Source organism: Monodon monoceros, unplaced genomic scaffold (assembly GCF_005190385.1).
Source record: "Monodon monoceros isolate NGI ecotype Baffin Bay Population unplaced genomic scaffold, NGI_Narwhal_1 Super_Scaffold_6, whole genome shotgun sequence".
Classification (NCBI taxonomy): domain Eukaryota; kingdom Metazoa; phylum Chordata; class Mammalia; order Artiodactyla; family Monodontidae; genus Monodon; species Monodon monoceros.
The window spans coordinates 63,842,890-63,867,969 of record NW_021703783.1 but is presented as its reverse complement, the minus strand read 5'-3'; the positions used below and the strand labels follow the sequence as shown (position 1 = coordinate 63,867,969).

Genomic DNA, 25,080 nt, shown 5'->3' with positions numbered 1-25,080 from the left:
TGTAGAGACCTTTGTGTGTGGGAAGCCCGGGCGAGGAAGAACATACCCCCTTCTCACACCTGCCCATCCCCAGTTCTTGCTTTCGCCGGGGGCACTGGGACCAGCGCCAGCCGGCAGCGGCTTTGGGGGAGTCGTGTGTATCCGCGAGCGCGTGTGCGTGAGCAGGAGAGCAAAGACGTGATTACTTCAGAATTTATTTAAGGGCCGGTGGAAACCACTGCAGCAGCTTCCAGGGGAAGCCCTAGTTTCAGAGGAAGAGGAGGTGGTGGCTGCCAAGGAGTGGGTGGGGGGGGGCGGGGGGGTGGAGGGACAGAGGAGGAGGAGCAGCAGCGACAACAGCACAAGGCAAGTAAGGAGAGAAGATGCTACAGCATCCGCACCGGCGCCCAGCAGGTTGCTTCTACGGGCCAACTGATGCCAGCAAAGAGGCTAGGAGGCGAAGCTGGGTGTAGGGGGGCTGGCTGCTTGCCTTTCTGCAGAAGAAACACCTCTTTTAGGTGAAATAAGACACCCTAGCTTGGAAATAGGCAGGGGGCCAGGAGGGGACCTGCCCTGCTTCTCGCGTCCCTGGGGACTCGCTTCCCTTTAGTTTTCCAACTCCTGGTGGTAGCCATAAACTCCAGAGGGGCTCCGGGTGGGTGACTGGGTGGAGAAATTCCCTTCCAGATAGTCCTCACACCTTTCCCCAAAGCTCAGGTTTCGGGGCCACACTCTGGGTGGCCCCGTGGCGGAGGGAGAGCAGCGTCGCTTGGTTCAGTTTCTACAAGTCAAACCCAGTCCCCACTTGCCGGCTCCCCGGGTCTCCAGCAGCACGCGGGGAGCTGCGGCTGTTCGGGCAATCGGGCCGCTGCTGCTTTAAGAGCCGCCTCCCCCTCTCCTCCCTTTGACAATGGTCTGAACCGAGCTCTGCTTCCCAAAGCAAAATTTGTAATATGCCATTTTTCCGATGGACGCTTCTCCTTTTGGCTGCTGACGGAGCCGCGGAAAGATGCCGAGCTGCTGCCACGCCACCCAGCCGGGGCACGTTCCAGAGGACGCCGGGGCACCCGACTGTCTAAGCTACCTTTCTCCTCGCGTTGCTAGGGAAATGGTCCACGAGTGCCGGGTGTGAGCCTCCCCGCTCGTCAAGCCGGAGACTGCGGTTGTCAGTGATCAATTGAAGAAGCAGGACCCGAAATTACAGACATTAGGTACAGAAACTGTATTTGAGTTACACGGTTCCCCCCCGCCCCGGCTTTATTTTTTTTACCCCTTCCCCCACCCACCACCACCACCACCCCGGCCCCACCCCGCCCCCAGGGAAGATGAGATGCAGATTCCCTCCTTGTCAATCACTGTTCCGTACCTCTTGCTTTCCACCCCCAACCTCTCCCTTCTCCTGTTTCTCTACCTTCTCCCTACTTGGATGTCTCCTGTTGGGCAGGATGAACAGTTTTGGTGCAGAAATCATGAAGTCAACTTCTTCAGGGTGGTGGCGGGGGTGGGGGGGGTGTGGCTGAGAGAGAACTGTCCAGCCCGCCGTATGGTGTGTGCAGGCTCTTTGGCCAGCTCTAAATTAACTGGGGTAAAGAAAGTGCAAAATGCTTCCATTAAAGGGGTTAATAATATTTCCTGAGGACAGGGGACTTCAAAGAGTTAACTAGGAGGAGGAATATTCATGTAATGTAATCAGACAATGGCTAGGATTTCTCTCACCGAATTATTCCTTGTGGGTTAACTGAGGTGGAGATAGGTCAGTTCTTAAGACTAAATCTTTGCAGAAGAAACTGACTACAGAGAATAATTACATCTTTTTCTCTAGTAGGATCTAAATCCTAAAGATCTGTTCGAATAAAGTGATTCATTGACAGAAAAAAAGCCTTTTGTAGCACTGTCATATCTGAATAGGTACTGTTTGAACAGCACATATTGCTAAGAAACACACTGGATCTTGAAAGCCCTTGGGTAATGACTCCAGTGGGCATTCAAAACTTTTATTTTGAAATATGAGGGATTTAGAAGACAGTCAAGGTTATGTGCTAAGAAAAAGGGAGTTGGTTTTCCTGGTATAAAATTCTTCAAGCTAAATTTAAGCACTGAGATAATTAAACCAGCTAGGTGTTTTGTTTTGTTTTGTTTCTTTTCACAATAAAATAATCTCTAACTAGACCTTGAAACTTACAGTAATTTAATGAAAAGGGGCATCAACATCTAGAAGAGTATAACATAATCCATATATCAATTGACTTTGGGGAGGGGATGACGAAAAGACAAATATCAAAGCAAATTGTTAGTATGCCCTTTCTGTTTTTTCAGGAATTATGTGGTACACTGCAGTTTTTAATATTGAAAATGATTCTAAAAGTTAAAAGTGGTATATGAAATAGACTAGAGGTTGAATGACCATAGCCTTCTGTACTATGCAAGTTGCTTCAGATTTCATCCGTTCTGTAAGAGGGTGTTTGACTCTTACATTGAATACAGATTTTTAATTGCTTTTAATACCTAAAAATGTGCATTTAGGAAATAAGTTATACTATATTTTAAGGAATATACAACTATTTTGTAATTTATATTAGGCAGAATCTCAAGATTCTGTTTTATTGCGAGAAACTAAGCTAGCTCATGAAAGTGGCATTTTTTGCAGACAAATTTTTTCCTTCTAATTTTGATGAGAAGGCTTTAGATTTACTTATTTGGGTTGACTGTGAGGAAAAAGAAGCATGTATTCATCTTATTTCCTAAGTAACTTTTGCATAGCTTGATTTTTTTTTCAATTAAATTTGAAAAGTTTAGAGCACCCATTGGAATTAAACCTTTAGGCATGGAAGCAGAATGAATCATAAAGGTAAAATACTCTTTCTGCAAAGGTGAATGTTGGTCATTTTATAATAGAAATAAATACTTGAATTTGTAATAGTCCTTTATTAATTAAAAATCTGTTCTCAGTCAGGTATCCTATTGGACCCCTACAATGGGCTTGCTAAAATAAATGCTTGCATTATTATTCCTACTTTACAGAAGAGAAAACTGAAGTTTGGAGACATGAAGCGACTTGCTCTGGTTCACATGCCTTGGGAGTAAAATTGAATCAAGTTCTTTTGAGTGTAGATTTTCTAAATTCCATCATAGCATCTTTCAACTAACTAAATCAAAGACCAACTTTTATACTGATCTAAGAGCCTGAAGTTTGTGAATGTCTAATGTCTCACGGTGATGACGTTTGTTAGAATTAGGGTAGAATATTCAGAAGAAAACTGTAGCTGAGGTAATCACTACAGTTATGTTTTTCCTTGGAATTTAAAGTTGTTATAAGTAATTCAGAGTAGAGGCAGGCTAATAGCTTTCTTCAGGAAGGATATGATTTAAAATACAGTTTTGAAAATGTTTAACCTTAAATTTAAACCTTACAAGTGTTTTGGCACAGCTTGTCACCGTGCTACCATTTCCTCTCCCAGTATTTTGTTTTAACCTTAAATGTCAAAAAGAAACACACTGGCTCCTTATAATGATTTCTCAGAATGACACAGCTGTTCAGTGTGTGGATTTTATGCATGGTATGTGAACTAATTGCTTTAAATATTTAAATGTGTTGGAACATTTTTTTTTTCGTTTTCCAATTCCTTTTTAATTAATGTAAAGAAAATTTGTAACAGTTAGAAAAGAGTCTCATCTTTTCCACCTTTGTGATATTGTCTGAATGAAATTCAGGTTAAAAAAAATCAAAAAATATATTTTCATCCATTAAGTGGTTAACAATAATATCAAATGTATGAGTGTGAGTGTGTGCATGTGTGTGTTGTGAGTTTGTGTTTAAATACATCCTATATATCTACTCTGCTCTATATTTTAGGGTGAATAAGAAATTGAACAATTCAAGTTCTGGTCTTCAGGGAGCCCAGTGTTTTGAATGATGAGCAATAATTCAAAGCATTACCTCAAATTGTTCTAAAATTTACCACCGCCTTAATTCTTTTGTATAGGCTATCAGTCACAAAATACTTTCCTTTATCTTTTAAAAAGTTTCTCCTGGTTTTCAGTGGGCCCTGACCAAATTATTCACAGATAATTGAATTCTCTCCTCAGTAACCCAATTTATATCAAGAATCATAAAAAATAATTAACTATTGAGCTGTTAAATCTTGATATTTTATTTGAAAATATCACCAGAAATACTTTCCCCAAGGACAGGAATATGTAGGCAGAAAAATGAATTGACAATGTATTATAAAACCAAAGAATGCTCCAGGATCAACAGCCAAACCAGCCTTTCTCCACATCAGACTTCTGCAAAACCAAGCCCTCTAATTAACAGCTCCTGGCCTCAGTACAACAACTGAAATTGAGATGGATTTGATTTTTTTTAAAACATAAGATAGAAAAGAGAAAATAAGATAATTTCTGATTTTTAAAATGCTACACAACAGGTCAATGTTACATCTTAATGTCTGTGTTTTCTATTTTAAATAAATAATTTAAAAATATTCTGAACAGTTCATTTATTTTATGACTGACTCCTGATTAGCAGTTAGGATGTGAAGTTGTTACATTAGCTAATGTAATTTATGGCATCTGTTCTGTGGAATATTTGAAAGAGTGTTAGTTTGTATTGTTTGGATGGAAACCAGACAAAGCAGCTCACAGGAAACAAAGGAATAAGTGTAATTGGTAGTATAATAACCTAAACAAATTTATGCATCTCAGTCTATTTCATAAAGCATATGTCTAATTCAGTCAGAATCACTTGTCTACTCTGTGTAGACTACTGTAGGAATTCAGGAAGAGAGTATATAAAATTAATGGGTTGGCCAAAATGTTCGTTCGTTTTTTCCATAAGCTGGCTCTAGTAGCAATTAGTTATCTTTGACTTCATTCAAAACAATTTTGTTAGACTGTATGTGGCAGCTGTCATATTAGTGTGCATTTAAAAAAACCTTATCAAAATTGGTGAATTTCTGTGTAGTCATTTTAATATTGAAGATGGAAAAAAAACAACATTTTTGGCATATTATGCTTTATTATTTCAAGAAAGGTAAAAACACAACAGATATGCAAAAAAAAAAAAGATTTGTGCAGTGTATGGAGAAGGTGCTGTGACTGACTGAACGTGTCAAAAGTGGTTTGCAAAGTTTTGTGCTGGAGGTTTCTCACTGGACGATGCACCACGGTCCGGTAGACCAGTTGAAGTTGATAGCGATCAAATCGAGACATGAATTGAGAACAATCAACGTTATACCATGCAGGAGATAGCCGACATACTCAAAATATCCAAATCAAGCATCGAAAATCATTTTCACCAGCTTGGTTATGTTAATCACTTTGATGTTTGGGTTCCACATAAGTTAAGAAAACCTTCTTGACTGCATGCGATTCTCTACTTAAACGTAATGAAAATGTTCGGTTTTTAAAACAAATTATGACAGGCGATGAAAAGTGGATACTGTACAATAATGTGGAGCAGAAGAGATTGTGGGGTAAGTGAAATGAACCACCACCAACCACACCAAAGTCCAGTCTTCATCCAAAGAAGGTGATGTTGTGTATCTGGTGGGATTGGAAGGGAGTCCTCTATTATGAGCTTCTTCCAGAAAACCAAATGATTAATTCCAACAAGTACTGCTCCCAATTAGACCAACTGAAAGCAGCACTTGACGTAAAGAGTCCAGAATTAGTCAACAGACAACGCATAATCTTCCATCAGGATAATGCAAGACCGCATATTTCTTTGATGACCAGGCAAAAACTGTTACAGCTTGGCTGGGAAGTTCTGATTCATCCGCCGTATTCACCAGACATTGCACCTTCAGATTTCGATTTACTTAGGTCTTTACAAAATTCTCTTAATGGAAAAAATTTCAATTCCCTGGAAGACTGTAAAACACACCTGGAACAGTTCTTTGCTCAAAAAGATAAAATGTTTTGGGAAGATGGAATTATGAAGTTGCCTGAAAAATGGCAGAAGGTAGTGGTACAAAAGGGTAAATACATTGTTCAATAAAGTTCTTGGTGAAAATGAAAAATGTGTCTTTTATTTTTACTTAACAACTAAAGAAACTTTTTGGCCAATCCAATAATAAAATGGGAGGTGTAAAGTCAAGAAGCTTTAAGTTAGTTGTATGAAAAAAATTAATAAAATTAAAAAGTAAAAGCTAATTTTTATATAAAATGAATACTCAATTATTTGGGGATTTTCTAAATGACAGAATGAACATTAATTCATTCAATTATTTAATACAAACATCATTTACTTCCCACCTGTTAAATGCCAAACACTATGCTTGCTGTTAACAACATAATAACGAATAAGGGTAAGATGGAGGTATTAGCTATAAGTGATTTGTAAACTTGCAGGGAAAGAAAGGTGATCAATTAATAAGCTTAGTAACATCTTATTATAAACTGAATTAGGTGGGGTTAATCATAAAAAAACTTTGAAAAGTAGGTTAAATCAAGCTGTGTTTTGTAGGTAGGAGATATTTAGACTGTCATGAAAAGAGAAAGCATGTTAGATGGAGGAAGTCAGTGGATCATATTTCATTGAGGTTAAAACTTTTAGCATCATTGGAATTGGGGCAGTGGGTAGAGGAGAAATAGACAATTAGGTTGATGAGTTGCAAAGAGTTTGGAGAGTTGAGGGTCAGGTGGGATTATTGGAAATCATTTTTTTACTAAGACTTCCCTCCCTTTTACTTTCTTTAAGCAATGATGTGTGAAGTGATGCCCACAATTAATGAGGACACCCCAATGAGCCAAAGGGGGTCCCAAAGCAGTGGCTCGGACTCAGACTCCCATTTTGAGCAGCTGATGGTGAATATGCTAGATGAAAGGGATCGTCTTCTAGACACCCTTCGGGAAACCCAAGAAAGCCTCTCACTTGCCCAGCAAAGACTGCAGGATGTCATCTATGACAGAGATTCGCTCCAGAGACAGCTCAATTCAGCCCTGCCACAGGTATGCCTCCTGGGAGCTTCTGTCCTTCCTACTGCAACTGAAAATGTGATAAGACTTAAATAAGCTTTGCTTTATTCTCATTCTTAAAATTACTTTTGCCCTTAGTAGATATGATATACAAATTTTGGTGAGAAAAACTTAAGAATACATAATTAATTCACATGCAACCTTGCCTCAAACAAAATTGTGGTACTTTGGTGGTGGGGGATTTGAAACATGAGTTCCTATCTGGTCTTTCTCTTGAAAATTTTATCTGTTTTTTGGTGGAGGTAGAAAATTACCTGTTGATCAGCTTTTAATTACAAGAGTGTGGGAATAGTTTTCTCCTTCTTACTTTTTAAACACTAGTATGACATTTGGAAATATGTATTTTACATTTTCAGTTATGTAGTCTGTCTTTGGAAATAATAGTATTTTGGAAGTCTGCTGTCCAATATTTTTTATTTGTCTTTCTTTAATAATGCCTGACACCTGCTTAAAATTCTTGAACTTATTGATGTATTACCCTCTCTTCTGAAAACAACATTTTGACCAGTTTCTTTTTAAAAATATATATATTTTGGAAATAGGAGAAAAGGCAAAAGTTCAGCTTTATTCTCACAAACTTAAAATTGTAAGATTTTAACAATTTTATTTTATAACTAAATATTTATAAAATAATATTTTATATGTACTATGTAATAACATGTTATATGCATTATGTATATGTAATAATAATATTACTATTATATGTAGTAATATTATAAAAAATAACTTTTTTTTTTTGTGGTATGCGGGCCTCTCACTGACGCGGCCTCTCCCATTGTGGAGCACAGGCTCCGGAAGCGCAGGCTCAGCGGCCATGGCTCACGGGCCCAGCCGCTCCGCGGCATGTGGGATCTTCCCGGACCGGGGCACGAACCCATGTCCCCTGCATCGGCAGGCGGACTCTCAACCACTGTGCCACCAGGGAAGCCCCTTGGATTTTAATTATACTGGTGCACAATCTCTTATCTAAACCCCTTGTGTTTTAAAGTTTAGAGTTTCCCCAATTTTTGTATGTGTACAATGTATACTATGGAACACTCCACTAGCCAGATTCTGGGAAGCACCCTATAATTATACACTTTCATATTTCTGAAGAGAATTCTATGAATATTCCTACTGTGTGGAAAATATAAAGACTATAAATGACCTCATGTTAGTAAGGTCTGGTTTTGCCACCAATCAAGTTTGCAATATACTTACAAATAAATATCAGTCTTCAGAGTATTTGAGTTTGGGAATTATAGATTAGGGGTTATGAGCCTGTACATTTAGATGGTTATAGTTCCAATCTCTTTTATAAATACTTTGACACTTTTTTTCAATATTTATTTGTATTCTACTATTAGAAATATTTAATACCCCTAGCAATCCACAGGTCCTTAAAGATAGTGATGGTCCTGTCATTTGTTAAAGCAAGTATTTAATAACCTCATCTGTAACTTTAGGGCTATAAGTTTTTTGCAAGTAATAGAGGAATATAAAATTCTTCTTCAATTGGTATCTTTGAATCTTTTAAAATAGTTTGTGAGCAATGTACCTGCACTGTTTGGTGGCATTTCATTTGACATTTACCTGGAAGGAGAAAATGACTCCCATAAATGTGAGTTTTGAGGCAGAAATAAAGTATGTAAAATTGAAAACTACTACAATAACATAAAAGTAAAATTTGTTTTAGCAAACATGGGATAGAATTCAAAGCAGAGTCAAAATTTATGACATATCATGTTTTCAATTGCCTATACAATATTTTTTAGTTGTTGATGATTTAGTGCTTTGCTTTAGTCATTTCTCTCCTATAACATTTTTTATGAACACATGCAGCAGTGATTTTAACAATCCTAACCATGAAAATATTTTGTAGTCATATTGTTTACTTTTTCATTATGTGATGGAGTGTAACTGTGTTTAACAAGGACTGATAATTCCACATCATTCCACATTCTAGGCCTGATGTTTCTAAGCTATACACCGATTTTCTACCTTTCTAATGCACAGATCCATTTAATGTTCCATGGAACCTGAGATTCAACATGTCCAAACTCAGTTATCATCTGCCTCCCACTCGACCAAATCTGCTCTAACTCCTCACCCAGACACCTGAGAGTCCTCATAGCTGATTGCTTTCTTCACCATCTCTGAATTCGGCCATACTGTTTTTTTTTCTCTTAAATAATCCTCAGATCTCTCTATTCTTTTCTGTTCTTTGGCACCTGACCCTTAATTTCTTTTTTGCTCTATGTCCTAACATTCCCACTTTTGTAAATGTGTCACATTGTTTGCTTGAATAATAGCACACTGCTTGCTGTGTGCTGACAAACATCATGCTATTCCAGTCTTTTTCCTTCAAGCATATTTCTTTCTGCCCATAAGTTCTTCCTCAATATGTTTGTCTGGTTCATTTCTCATCCTAGCCAAGACTTTGTCTGTTCTAGGAAGTCTTCTCTGAATCCCCAAATACATGTCTTCTGTGTTTCTTACCCTTATCATTTTATCATTACATTATCTGTTTATGTGTCTGTTTCCCACCCTAGACTATAAGCTCCTTGAGAACAGGCGTGTATCTCAATCACCTACAACCCTCTGGATCAGCAGAGTACCAGGTCCATAGTGAGGGCTTTTAAAGTAAAACTAAACTAAATGTATATGCATTTTGATGTAGAAAGAGGAAAAAAATTGACATAGGAAGATCTGGTTTGTAATGTGTTTCTATCATACATTATTAGCTTGAGTCAGGACTTCAAACTGACATGCTACAAAAAGTGGTTAATATTAATACCTCACAAGGTAGTTTGTGATGATTAAGGAAAGTAATATAAGTAATTGAGGCATTTATTTATAAGGCATTAAATACGTAAATGCTTGCATTTGTTTTATCCAGAATGCTAAAGATGAACTAATTTCTGCATATGTATGTCAATGAGTATTAGAACAATTTGCTAGGAATACTGATAAAATAAACAGTCTTTAACATTTTTGAAAACAGAGCAAATATTTACCAATTACTAATATGTTCACTAAGAATACTTAAAGGAGAGGTAAGGGGAGTGAAACTTCCATTGCAAAAAGTCATTAGATATAAAAGTTTAAAATTTCTTTTCAGCATCTGATTTAGCATGTATTAAGGGTCTTCTGTGTATTATTAAATGATTACATATGTTGTAAAGGGGATAGAAAAAAAGGAACATAGTTTGGTTCCCACAGAACTTAGGAAATAGATATAAATGGATCCAAATTAATACAGTACCAGAAGATTATAGAAGTACTGAAAGTATTTGCACCATAATACTGATATGTTATTAACTACAGAAAGTTTCATGTGGAAAGTGATATTAAAGAGGTATTTTTAAGAAAAGGTTAGAAAGGGCTAGAGGGTATTTCGCGTCAGGCAGTACAGTTGTGCATAGAGGACCCTGCTTAAGGACATGTGGGGGATTAAAAGTCAGCCTGTGGTGGCTTCCCTGGTGGCGCAGTGGTTGAGAGTCCGCCTGCCGATGTAGGGGACACGGGTTCATGCCCCGGTCCGGGAGGATCCCACATGCCACGGAGCAGCTGGGCCCATGAGCCATGGCCGCTGAGCCTGCGCATCTGGAGCCTGTGCTCCGCAACAGGAGAGGCCACAGCAGTGAGAGGCCCGCGTACCGCAAAAAAAAAAAAAAAAAAAAATTCAGCCTGTGTTCTGCTTTCCAGGCTAGGCTTGGTGTTCCTAATTTGTATAAAGGAGACAGTTGATCTAGCAGTATACCTAGTTAAAAAGAGAAGAGTAAATAGGAATTAAATAAGGAGAATAACTAACAGATTGTTTGTTGAAGGGCTGTAGGGTAGGAATGAAGTTTTGTATAGTGACAGTGGAGGATTGCAGCCTGTTCATATGTGTGGTGGAAGCTAAGGACAGACATTTGTATACTTGGTAAGCAGTAGAAGTTTGAGTGAACTAGTGACATGATAAGGCAATAATGAAGGAATAATGTTCTGCCATTTTGATTTAGGATAGGTTATATAATACTCATGTATCAGTTATCTATGGCTAAAATAATGCTATGTAACAAACGACACAAAACCTCATTGTCATGCAAAATATTGGGTTTATGGAATTCAGCTGACCTTGACTTGGATTGATCTTGGCTGGGCTCACTATGCCACTGGTTGGCTGAAAGTTGGCTCAGTCAACTGTATGTTGACTGGCTTTCTGATCTAGGATGGCCTTAGCTGCACCAACAGGGGCCCCTCAACTCTATTCATGTGTCTAATCCTTCAATAGGCTAGTCTTTGCATGTTTTCATGGTGATGGCAAAGGAGTAAGAGCAAAGCAGAAACAAGCAAGTACTTTTAAGCTTCTGCTTGGGTCTTTTTTTTTGTAATACCCCTTGACCAAGCCCAGAGACAGAGTGCAAAGCGATGCAGCATCACATGGAAAAATTACAAAGACAGATGAAACACAGTTAACATCATTTTGGTCATTATTTATGTTAGGAGAGCTTATTGTGATAATGTAATAGTTCTGGTGAGGTGTGGGAATTTGAAATAGGATTGTGAACCTTGAAACTAAGAAAGACATGTTAATGTAAAGAATGTTGAGGGGAAAGAATGGACATAGCCAGATAATGAACTAAATGGCCATGACTTTGGACTTGAGTTAGAAGATCTGAATCTGAATTGGAGTTCTTCCACTTATTAGCTGAGATACCACTGGTAAGTAACTTGACTTCTCTGAAACTGTTTCCTTAATTAGAAGGAGGGGATGATATCTACCCTAGGAGTAGTTAAAAGGAGGTGTGTGTATGTGCTTCAGAAACCCTAAACATTATAAAATGTCACCTGGTATTTTTCATAAACTGGGATGTGCCAGTATATATTCTGATGAGGAATTAAGTTAAAAGAGGCTACTTGTGGAGAAGAGGGATACATTTATATTTTAACATCTTAAAATACCAAATATTTAAGTGAAACTTACAGGGAGTTACAGAAGTCACTTTTATTCTAGAGGCGCTCTACCTAGGTATCTTTTGGGCTTGCTACTTACTAGCTTAATAACCTTGGTCAAAGTACTTAGTTCAAATAACGATAGAACCTGCCTCATAGGATCATTATGAGAAATAAATGAGCTGGAACATGGCAAATGATCAATTCAGTGCCTCACAGATACTACATGCTCAATAAATGTTACATGCAACTATTGATGCTGTTATTATTACCATAGATATTATCATCATTATCCTTAGCCAAGCTTAACTGCAAAGTTTTACTGGGTAATAATGAACACTAGCACAAGTTGAAAGCACTAAAAATCCTTACTCTCCACAATCTTCATCAAATTTTGTAAGTTCTTTGATTGATCATTCTTTAAGGAAAAAAAAATCCTAACTACACTCTCTTAAATGGTTTTCCCCAATTCTTCACTTCCTCACTTCCTGTTGTGCTAAGAAGATAACATCTGGATTGAGCTCCTTCCTTTTCAATGAAACCTAATGCCACAACCACATACACAAGAGTTATATCCCTCGCTCCTGTCAAAAAGAAAGATGCTGCATATTTTGCTACCTCTGATTATAGTTATTCTATTCTTAATGTGTTTCTCTTTTTTCCAGTTAGGTATTTTTCCCCTGGCCAAATGAAATGGTATTCATCTGCAGCCTTTATTTCCTGTTACTTATAACCCTTTATTTGTCTTTCTTTATATCTCTTTTTTTTGGTGTGGTCATGTCGTGCAGCATGCAGGATCTTAGTTCCCTCACCAGGGATCGAACCCATGCCTCCTGCAGTGGAAGTGTGGAGTCCTAACCACTGGACTGCCAGGGAAGTCCCTCTCTTTTCTTTCTTAACCCTTATAATCAGGCTTCTCTCATCACCATTCTCCTAAAACTACACTCCTGTATGCCACCAATGGGTACACATTTTGCAAATCTAGTGATCCTCTTTCATTCTTCATGTTCCTTGGCATCTTTGTGCCAAGTTATTCTATTAATTATTTCATCTTGAAATTCCCATGTCCTTAATTCTTCATAACCATTCCCCTCATAGGCTACAAGGTATGTTGTTCTTCAGTACTCACTCTTTTCCCACATACCCCCATACACTTATTTATACCCATACTCGTCTTTATTTACCTATATTCTCCAATCTTAAGCATTGCCTTTCTTGTTTAAGACCAATACTTCCCTCCAAATCCTTGATCCCCTCCTTTTCATCTCCTCCTTTGACTTTTTTTGTCTCCAGCATCTTCAATTTCTCCCTCTCCCTCTCAGCTGGCTTTTTGGTAACATATTCAGATCTGTTCCTTAAAAGTAAATGATAGCAAGTACAATACCAATAAAAGAGTTCCTTAACACTGTGTCTCCACTTAGCTACCAATCTATCTTTTATTTTCCTTTATTTCCCAACTTGTCTGTTTTCACTGTCTCAATATTCATCTTCTATTCACTTTTTGAGCAACTGCAGTTGGGCTTTTCCTCTAATACCTTGCTAAAAATTATACTACCGGTAACCAATTGATGAATGCAATAGGTTTATTAAAATTCACTGCAAAATTTGACACTATGATTAACTCCCTTCTCAAAAATTACCTCCCCAAACAAAAAAAAAACCCAAAAAACTATTTTACTCTCTTAACTTTTATGACACCACATTGTCTTCATTCTTAAGTCTTTTTGACTTTTTTCTCATAATTTTTTTCTGTGAGCAATTCCTCATCTAGCCACTTTTTAAATGTTAAATAATAAATAGAAGATGAATGATAGTAATAGCTAACATTTCTGAACACTCTGCCTATACCAGGCAATGTTTTTATTTAAGCATCCAGATATTAAAATGAAGTCTTTCTGTTTGAGGGGAGGCTAAATAAGTGAGGTACAAGACTTTATTTGCAGGATGTGCTAACATATAATCCAACTAATAAATCCAGTATTAGGTAAAACTCTATCTACAGAGGTTGATAAAGCTAAAAGAGAGACATAACTGTTTTGCATAGCTGTTGGTCTGCTGTGCATAATCTCCTACTCCATGTATGAGGCATGGGGTGATTCCTATTCAACTTAGCCAAGTGAGAAGGGCTTCAGGGGAAACATTCTGAGCTTGATGTGTTTCCTCCAGAAGCTGAAGAAAATAGAGGCTGAAGTCTAAAAGTCACAGCCATGGCTGGAGATGCCCCTGCCTCTACAGCAGATTGAAGAGTCATTTCTCAGATAAACTGCAACTCCTCCAATATCAAGACAAAGATTAATTTTTTGAAGAGCAAATGGTTCCCTCAAAAGGGGATATTACTTAGGGTTATCTTTGTGTAAACCCACAGACTGAGTAGACTGTTAGAAGCCCAGGTTTCTAGATGGTGAACAATGAGTAACAAATTGGGAGATTGATTTCAGAGAAGAGACTGAGAGCAAGTCAAGTAAAACCCGGGAAGAACCTACAGAGGGGTTCTTTGAGAAAGCCACGAACACGCCCCAGAAGAAGGCTCATTTATTGTGTATTTGCCATTCAGAAAGCCCTGATCATAGATGACAACTAGGTCAGCCCATACCACTGTGATCTGTCTCCCCAATTTCCCCTTCCCTGGCCCTGATTCTTAGAAGGGTCAGAAACTGTTGCTATGGGTGGGGGATGTCAGAGTAAAGAGAGACCACCATGCCCTCATCCTCTAATTCAGACCTAGTTCAGGCTCGTTTCAAGCTTTGAAGTATGTGTGAGGGGTGGAGGATGGCACATCTTTAGGTTGGATAGGAGCTCAGAACTAGTATATTATGCAGCCCTGTATTGAACCGGAACTATGAAATTGTTAGACTGCATAATTTCATAACAAAAGGACAGATGGTTTATTTTCTAAACATGAGCAGAAAAGCTAAGACATCTGGCTGAAATTTCATTTGGGGTTAATTTCTTCACCTGAGGGAATCAGAGGAGATGTAATAATATTCATTTCTGAAACCAGCTCTTTCATTAAACTGGTTAGATGTATTATCTCAGTTAATCCTCAAAACATTCCAATTGTGGTTGTTATTATTATTCTCATTTTAGAGATGATAAAAACTGAAACTTACTAGGTTAAGTAACCTATTCAAACAGGATTCCATTCATGGCTTACTTTTGTTTTATTCTAAGCCATCTTCTTTACTTCATTATGTTCATCTAGATTTAAAGAAGTATTAAACTTCTGTAGAAACCTTTAAGAGACATGGGCCACTGAAAGCACTTATCAGGACTACTCCTAAGTTCTAATAAGGAAAATTTTATTAAAATAAAATTATTATTAATGAAATGTGAAATGATTATTAGAGTTGGTATAATTATACTGAATATAATTATTCAAGGATCCCAATCCTCATATTTATGATACCATGAATTTGCCTTTTTATGTGCCTTTTTTTAAGTTAATAAGCAAGACAGTATAGGCTTCAGGGAAGAGTATTTAACTAGAAATTACAATACCTGGATTTCAGTTTCAATCTTGCCAAACCCTGTGACAACAGAAAACGATTGAACTTCTCAGGCTTCTGTTTACTTACATATAAAAGATGGAATTCTAGTACTGCTTAGTATGTTGTATACTTTTGCCAATTTCAAATGATTATAAAGGGTATGCACCTTAGCTTTATTAATTTATTCATAGTCATTTAATACACAATTATTATTTATTCAACAAATATTTTAGGGCCTGCTCTGTGTCAGGTTCTGTGTTTATAGTATACATATATATATTTTTTATTTTAAGACCTTGGCCAATTATGGTTTCTAGGAATATGCTGTGGTAATAAGAATACAATGCCTATAATCCACTGAATATTATATTTATTTGTAAATTCTCTGAAACTATTGTTTCTAGTTATTTTATTGCCTTTTATTCTCTACTGTGATGAACCGTCCATGTTCCTAGAATAGGCCAGTTCCCTCTTTTGTGTTCTAGATCTCCTCCCCTCTTGCTATTCTAGGACAAAACGTTTTCCCTCTTTTTCCTACATCATCAATGTTTCCATCTGTAATGGATTATAACGAATAGCATTAAATATGCTTATATTTCTCCCATTTAAAAAATCTATTAACAACCCTGCTCTACCAAGCTACCACCCCATTTATCTTTCCCTTTACAGAGAAAGTTAAAAATTTCTTTTCCTATACTTGTTCTAATTTCTCTCCTCTCACTTCTCTTGAATCTATGCCACTCAGGCATTCACCGCATCAACTTCATCTAAAATGCTCTTGCAAACATTATCTATAGCTTCCATATTGGTAAATGCAGTGATCAATTCTCAGTCTCCATTCCTGTTTATCATTAGACACTTTTCTTGTACTTTCTTCGTTTGGCTCTAGGACAGCTCACTTGCCTGGTTTTTCTCCTACCTCACTGGTCATTCCTCAGTCTTTATTTTTAGTTACTTCTCGTACTCCTGACTCATTAATACTTGATTACTCAAGGTCTCAATACCTGTACCTTTTCTCTTTCTATCTCTATTGACACCATTGAAGATCCCTTCCATCTCCTGGTTTTAAATACCATCTAAATGTTGGTGACTCCGGAATTTACGTTTTTAATCCAGACATTTCCTCTGACCTTCAGACTCATGCTGTCAAATGCAGAAATTTAACATGTCCTAAACTGCGTTCATGATCTTCATTTAGTCTTCTGCATCTCAGTTAATAGCAATGTCAATCTTATGTGGGCTTAAGCCAAAACCTTGGTGTTTTATTTCTTTCACATTCTGTATTCAGTTTAGCAGTTAAGCCTCTCAGTTCTATCTTCAAAGTATGTGTAGAATTGAACCACTATAATCACTTCTACAACTACATCTTAAGAGTCACCATCCTTTCCAAGAGATTAGGATTTTGCTAGTCTCCTTGCTTGTATCCATGTACCTTATCAGTTTACTGCAAAAACAACAGCAAGAGAGATCCTGATTCTGATAAAAGGTAGGTCAGATTTTGTTTCACATCTGCTCAATTCTCTGAAATGCTTTTCCATCTCAGTGTAAAATCCCAGGTCTTTAAACTGGTTCAAAGGTCTAACATCTCTGCCTCCTCCTCTTTATCCGTCTGATATCATCTCCTGCTATTGTCTAGCTCACTTACTCTACTCCTACCATCCTGATGTTCTTGTTTTTCAACAAGTCAGGCATTCAACTGCCTTAGGGACTTTGCCCTGGCTCTTTCATAGGCCTGGGAAAGTTGCCTCCCCATAAAACCATGTGACTTGCTCCCTCAACTCATTCTGGGCTTTACTCAGATATCACCTTCTCAGTGAGGCCATGACTGATCACTCATTTAAAATTATAATAGCCCCCTCCTTAATACTCCCAGTCCTTCTTCTCTGCTTTTACTCCATAGCACTTATAACCATCCAACACAGTGCATATTTTATTTCTTTGTCTTGTTTATTATCTCCTTCTCCCTCACTAGATTCTATTCTGTGAAGCCAGGGGATTCTTTTTTACCGGTTCACAGCTGTGTTTTCTGCCTACAACAGTATCTGGCATTTAGTTGTTGTTCAAAAAAACCAAATAATAAAATGAAAGCAAAAATTATTCCTTCGCTTTTTGAACACATTCTCTATATTTTGTACTTATATGGCAAGTCATATAGTCATAAACATGTTAGACAGCATATATTAAATATCTTGATAAAACAAAAGAACAAATACAATTTATAAAGCCTTATGGCTAAAGTGTTTATAATGTTAAAGTCATAGTATATATGAGTCTGGTGTTAATATTACACCTCAAAGCCCCTTCCAGAATGAAGTGAGTTTTATATCAAGAGGTGGTGGCATTTTGAATATTTTACAAATCAGAGCATGGGAGATCAGAATGTAAATGACTTGCTTTGAAGGTATGAATAAGGATATTACTCCAAGTTCTTTTGACTTCAAACTTCATTTCTTTTCACATTTTTCATGCTCTTTTACTAAGGAGTTTACTTCCTAAATTAAGCCAGCTTTCATAAAAGAAATGGTATAAATAGTTTTGTGATGTTACAAAACTACTACCACTGTTTGACATCTATATCTGACTTTCATTTCATGGAAAAACAAAGATAAAAGTAGAATGTTTGGGTTAGTTTTTATTTTTGAAGCAGTTTATTTATTTATTGTTTTGCTTGCTCTCATTCTCTAAAAATAAATATTAAGAGAAAAAAGCCATTAGTATTCTCAAGATGAATTTCTAACCTGAGTTTTCCAATAAATTTTATAGTCTACTTTGGTATACTTAATATTAGCACGCATACAATTCATTTGTTTTTTGTTAATCTTTGAAGAGTAAATCTAGATTCAGTAATAAAGGTGTTGAAATTCACACTATTTACTTTTTACTGGATATTTCTCTTCAGAGCCTTATGGCTCAAAGCTAGGTAGCAACCATAAAAATGCTGTAGTTTGGGAAAAGAGAGAGAGTTTAGAACTACAGTTGTGGAATTCTTTTAAAACATGACTATCACACCCTAGCTAATTATATCATACATCTTTGTATTGACCTCTGCAATTTAATTAGTTTACAAAATAGTAGCTCTGTGTTAGCTTATGCTGCATGGCCCTTAGTAAGCCCTTAAAATTTCTTGTCTGATTACTTAACAGTCTTAAAGATTATGTGATTTAATCTTATTGAAGACTAGCAGGCCAAAGGTACATAGGACTTGAATTTTAAATTATACTTTGTATTCTAATCCAAGTTTTATTTGTGGTTCTAGTGATTTTTTTACATAAAAGTCTACTAATTTCCCCCAAACATGACAGAATTTATTGAGTGAGATTCTGAATAATAGGTAATTTCTTTCTTGATCCTTGAATTATGACACATTTCTCCCAAAATGAAATTTTTAAACTCTTTTTTGCCTCCCATAAAGTGAGATCCCTTATCCTGGAACTTGGAATGGGTACTATGGGAACAAAGTAAATCTCATCTCTCTTGGCTCTTATCCCCTCCTCCCACCCCTCCCAGGAGGTGTTCAAGAGATAGCTCTCAGGCCGCTTTCAAAGGCAGGTATAAGAATTAACGGTTATTCCTCAAGTACCTTGGCAGAAGAAAATTTCCGCTTTGAAATGTTTCTTTGACTGCAAGCCCATGTTAATTTTGATGTTAGAGGAAATTGCTGAAGAATGGGAATGATTAGAATTTGACATCACATTGTTCTACAGTAAACTAATTTTTCTGGTTATTTTTATCTATGATTCTTTTTATGCCCACTTTTACGGTAAGCTGCTTTAAGATATATATTTTGGCTCAAATTTTTTTCTATTCCTGTTAAGAGTTTAGAAAATTCACTTATGTTTTGGTGACTTATAGATTTTTAATTGATTAAGTTAAAAAAATACTGGTTATTAATTTGAAAGTTTTTCATGATGAAGTTCTCACCTAATGATCAATTAATTCCAAATAATGGCCATATTATTTTATCATTGTTAATTTTATATATGGGAAATATTATTTAACAATTCTTATTTAAAATGTCATTTAAAGATTTTATTGCCTGATATACTCTGTCATCAGAATGTGGTCCTATGAACTATATTCAGTCTGTACAAAATATTCCATGAGTGTTTAGACTGCTAGAGATAGAAAAAACTTATCTACTAGCATCTTTTTTATAGAAAAGATGTGATTTCTAAAATCACATTTTTTTAAGTAACATTGCAAAGTAAATGTAACTTTTCTTTTAAAAATGTAATTTCATTTTACAATTCCAAGTCTAAAGTTATATGTTGGTATAAATCACAAGTTTTAATGACTCCCACTATGATTATAGAGTTCCTATTCCTCTTTACAATTCTATTAATTTTTGCATATGTTTTGAGGCTTTTATTAGTTGCATTCAGCTGAATCATTGTTCACTTCATGGCCAATTTAACCTTATGTCATCATGAAGTGTCCTAGACAGGCATTTTCTCATAAATTCTATTGTGTCTGATTTTAATAGTATTATAGCAGATTTCTTTTTTGTTAGTGTTTGCACTGTGCATCTTTTTCTATCCTTTTACTTTCAATGTGTCTGTCTATACATGTATCACAAATAGCAAATAGTTTCTGGATTTTATTTTTATGCAGTCTGTCAATCTTTCTTTTAAAATTATTTGGTCTCTCTGTATTTACTGTGATTACCTGTATATTTGTACTTAATCTACTGTCTTACTAAGGGCTTTTTATTTTCTCTATATGTTTTGCATTTCTGTTATTAACATTTCATGTCTCCTTTTGAATTGATTAACTATGTATTTTTTATCATTCAATCTCCTCCCTCTATTACTCTGGCACTTTTACACTCTTGCTTTTCTTCTAATAGTTAACGTATAAATTACAACATCCATTTTCAGTGTACCAAAGTGTAATGTTTTGGTTTTTTTTTGTTTGTTTGTTTTTAATTTTTATTGGAGTATGGTTGCTTTACAATGTTGTGTTAGTCTCCACTGCACAACAAAACGAATCAGCCATAAACATACAGATATCCCCTCCCTTTTGGACTTCCCTCCTATTTCCAAAGTGTAATGTTAATGTGTACTTTTCCTGCCTTATATTTCCATTTGTATGATGTGAAGATATTATTTTGTAGCTGTCTAGAGGCCAATATTCCCCTTAGATTATTTATACATTTACCATTTGTGTTACTAATCACTCTTTCTGGATCTCAGATCTTACATCTGAGGTCATTTTTTTTTTTTTTGAGGTCATTTTTATTCTACCTGAAGAGCAGCCTTCGATATTTTCTTTAGTGTAGATCTAAAGATAAGTAATTTCTCAGATTAGGACTTTCTGAAGATGCCTTTATTTCACCTTTATTCTTCAAGGATGTTTTGCTAGATATAGAATTTTAGGTTAGTGGTATTTTCTTTTGGCACTTTTAACATATCATTTTATTTTGAACTTCATTGTTGCTATTGAGAAGGCAGTAGCCAATTTAATTGTTGCCTCCTTGAGAATTGTACTTTTTTTTGTTTTTCCTTTTGGCTGCTTTAAAGAATGTTTCTTTTTTTTAAGAAGTTTTACTATGATGATCTTACAATAAAATGTATTTATTTTTTCCTGTTTTGTGTTCATAGGTATTATTGACACTGTAACTTAATGCCTTTTATTATTTTGGGAAAATTTTTATTCATTTTTAGAAAGCATTGCTACCATCAAATTCTGTTTTTCCTTTAATTCTTGAATTCTACTTCCTGTACGCTTATTCTCATTTTGTATTCTATGCCTCATATACCCTTTATTTTCTATCCCTTTGTCTCTTTATGATTTATCAGGAATCTTATTTGTACCTACCTTTATTTATTTATTTGTTTATTTATTTATTTATTAGATCTTATTGTATTAGATCATAAGTAAACCAATTATTTTTTTAATATGGAACATTTGTAGTTTTTCTTATCAGCAAAGCTCATTCAACTTGCAGTATGCCATTATTAGAAGCAGAAGGCTATAAGCTTTAATGAGCTCAATAATGTAATTAATTGAAAAGACAGCTTAAAGCAATTTTCTTAAAATAAACATGCCCAGTACTGTGAAAAATAGTAATCAATTATCTTTCTTAATTCATTTTCTGATGTATTCCTAGTTTTGTTACATATTCCTGCTGGATTCTGGTTGTCAGTAACTATTGCAACAGTGTTGAAAAATCATCTCTTTTCCTCCAGCATTTCCTCCTTCTAATACGTCCTCCACACAGCTGCAAAATTATCTATTTAAAATTCTAATATGAGTATGCTACTCCCTTTCTTAAAATGCTTCCATGTCCACAAAAAGAAAACAAAAAACAAACAAAAAACCTCCAAAACTACTAGAACCAATAAACTAGTTCAGCAAGGTCACAGAATAAAAGATTGACTGTTTCTATCTAGTATCAAAAAGTTAAAAAATAAATTAAGAAAACAGTTCCATCCAAAATAAGGTCAAAATAATTGAGAATAAATTTAACAAAATACATAACTTTATATGTACTGAAACTGAATACTGAAAACACACACTGAAAATTATAAAATATTGCTAATAAAAATTAAAGAGATCTAAACAGGGAGAGACATTCCATGTTCACGTTTTGGAAGACTCAAAATTAATATAACACATATACACACATTGATCTATATACTGAGCACAATTCCTATCAAAAATGTCAGCAGGCTTTTTTGCAGGAAGGGAGAAGGTGATTCTAAATTTTATATGAAAAGGCAAAGAACACTGAATAGCCCAAACAATCTTGAAACATAATAACAAATTGAAGGACTTACACTTATTATTTCACAACTTAGTCTAAAAGTGCTGTAATCAAGATAGCTTGGGCCTCCCTGGTGGCGCAGTGGTTGAGAGTCCGCCTGCCGATGCAGGGGACACGGGTTCGTGCTCCGGTCCGGGAGGATCCCACATGCCGCGGAGCGGCTGGGCCCGTGAGCCATGGCCGCTGAGCCTGTGTATCCAGAGCCTGTGCACCGCAATGGGAGAGGCCACAACAGTGAGAGGCCCGCGTACCACAAAAAAGATAGCTTAAGGATAAACATATCCTTAAACTAGATTAAGCACAGACATAAGGATAGAACAATGGAAGACAAGAGAAAGTACCAAACAAAACTCTTAGATTTATGGTCAATTGATTCTTAACAAATATACCAAGACAGTTTAATGTGGAAAATATAGACTTTTCAACAAAAAATGCTGGGATAATTGGATATTCACATAAAAATATTAATTTAGATTCTTACCCTATACCATACACAAAACTTAACTCAAAATGGCCCAGAGACCTAAATGTTAGAGCAAAACAGTATGCATTTTAGAAGAAGAAAAATTGGAGAGAATCTTTGAGACCTTGGATTAGGCAAAGATACATGGCACTATAAATATAATCCATTAAAACTGATATATTGGACTTCATCAAAATTTAAAAATGGATACTTTATAAGCCACCATAAAGAAAAATAAAAAGACAAAGACAACTAGAAGAAAACATTCCCAAATTATTTATCTGATAAAGGACTTGTATTCAGGATATAATAGGAACTCTCACAATTCAATAATAAGATAATTAAAATATTCCTAAACAGAAAGTGATGTCAACAACATAGTCTAATAATAGTCCCTCACTCAAACTGCCCCCTCAACAACAACAATTTGGCATTCCATTCATGGATTAAAGTACCTTTGTGGAAGCTGTGGGATTCAGCACTATATGCCAAGAGATTTGGGAGTAGTCTCACCCACTATGTATTGAGTAATAGACATATAGACCCTAGTCCCAGCTGTGGACCCTGCAGTGGCCTGTGAACTGTCTCCAGCCCCTCTTGGCTGGGGTCCAGAAGACACTGGAGAACAATGTCTTAGACAATCACCAATAATCAAGAGAGCCTTTATGGAAGTCCAAGTTTCCAGTGGACAAGTTGCAGCACCAACAAAATTGGTACACTCACTATGGAAAAGAGTATGGAGGTTCCTCTAAAAAGTAAAAATAGAATTATCATATAATCCAGCAATCCACTCCTGGATATATATCCAAAGGAAATGAAATCAGGACCTCAAAAAGAGATATCTGCATTCCCATGTTCATTGCAGCATTACTCACAATAGCCAAGATATGGAAACAACTTAAGTGTCTGTTAGCAAATGAATGGATAAAGAAGATGTGATATATACATAAAGGAATACTGTTCAGTCATGAGAAAGAAGGAAATCCTGCTATTTGCAACAGCATGGATGGACCTTGAAGGCATTATGCTAAGTGAAATGAGTCAGATAAAGACAAATACTGTGTGATATCACTTATATGTGGAATCTAAAAAAGCCGAAATCATAGAAATAGATTGTAGAATGGTGGTTGCCAGGGACTGGGAGCAGGAGTGGAGACATAGTATGTGGAGGGAAAATAAGGAAATGTTGGTCAAAGGATACAAACTTCAAGTTACAAGATGAATACTTTCTGGGGATCTAACGTACAGCATTGTGACCGTAGTTAATAATACTGTATTACATACCTGAAAATTGCTGAGAGTGTAGAACTTAAATGCTCTCAGCACAAGGAAGAAACAGTAATTATTTGATGTGATGGAGGTGTTAACTAATCCTGCTGTGGTAATCATTTTATGATGTTTAAATGTAATCAATCATATTGTAGAAGTTAAACCTACACAATGTTATATGCTAATTATATCTCAATAAAGCTGGAAAAAATTAAGATATCGGAACATTAAAAAAGTGGGCAAACAACTTGAATAGACGTTTCACTAATGATGATAAGTGGATATCAATAAACACATGTAAATATACTCAACACCTTTAGTCATTAGGAATTCCAAACTGAAACCAAAATGAGATTGCAGTTCACATCCGAGAATGTTATAATCAAAAAGACAGCAATATCAAGTGTTAATGATGTTGTAGAGAACCTAGAACTTCCATAAATTGCTGATTGGCATCTAATATAGTACAGCCACTATCAAAAACTCCTAAAAAAGTTAAACATAAATTCCATTCTTAGAAATCTACCCAAGAGAAATGAAAACATATGTCCACATATAGTCTATTTACAAATGTTCATAATAGAATTATGCATAATAGCCAAAAATGGAGGTGGAAAAAACATCCCTCAATTGGCAAATGGACAAAATACTGTATATCCATATAATGAAATGCTATTCAGCAATACCAATAGCAAACTACTGATACTACAGCATAAATGAAACTAAAAAGTATTATGCTAAGGGGAAGAAGCCAATCACAGAAGATCACATAAAGTATGATTCCGTGTATATGAAATATCTAGTAAAGGCAAAGCTATAGAGATGGAGAGTAGACTAATAGTTTCCTAGGGATAGAGGTGGGAAAATGAAGTAACTGCAAGTGAGCACTAGGGATCTTGGGAATATTCTAAAATTGTATTGTGGTGATGATTATATAACTCTATCCATTAAAATCATGGCATTGCACACTTAAAGCAGATGAATTTTATGGTATTTAAATTATTTCTCAATGAAGGTGTTAGAAAAATATTTTTTTCATGGCTCCTAGTCCTCTAGAACAGTTTTCAAAAACTTCACAGAAAATAAGAAATCACAGTGCTTGTTGACAATGACATCATCTTCTCTGGATACTTCCATTTCATACTTTTAATAATCACCTCAGATAACTCATATAATTAGATTTGGAAAACACTAATCTGGAAAATAAATTATTTATC

The 25,080-nt window shown here is 35.9% G+C and overlaps 1 protein-coding gene across 4 annotated transcripts in view; it reads left to right on the top strand.

The window, feature by feature from the left end:
* Nucleotides 1-343: 343 nt before the first annotated feature.
* Nucleotides 344-25,080, top strand: part of PPFIA2 (PTPRF interacting protein alpha 2) — a 472,979-nt gene continuing 448,242 nt past the window's right edge. For 2 of the 4 annotated variants that reach the window (XM_029205877.1, XM_029205876.1), the window contains exons 1-2: nt 897-1,190; nt 6,680-6,930. In XM_029205877.1, coding sequence (XP_029061710.1) covers nt 6,682-6,930 — 249 coding nt within the window. In that variant the 5' untranslated portion in view covers nt 897-1,190; nt 6,680-6,681. Of the gene's footprint in view, nt 394-896; nt 1,191-6,679; nt 6,931-25,080 lie in introns of those variants that run through there. The other 2 variants (XM_029205874.1, XM_029205875.1) reach the window with 2 other exon arrangements.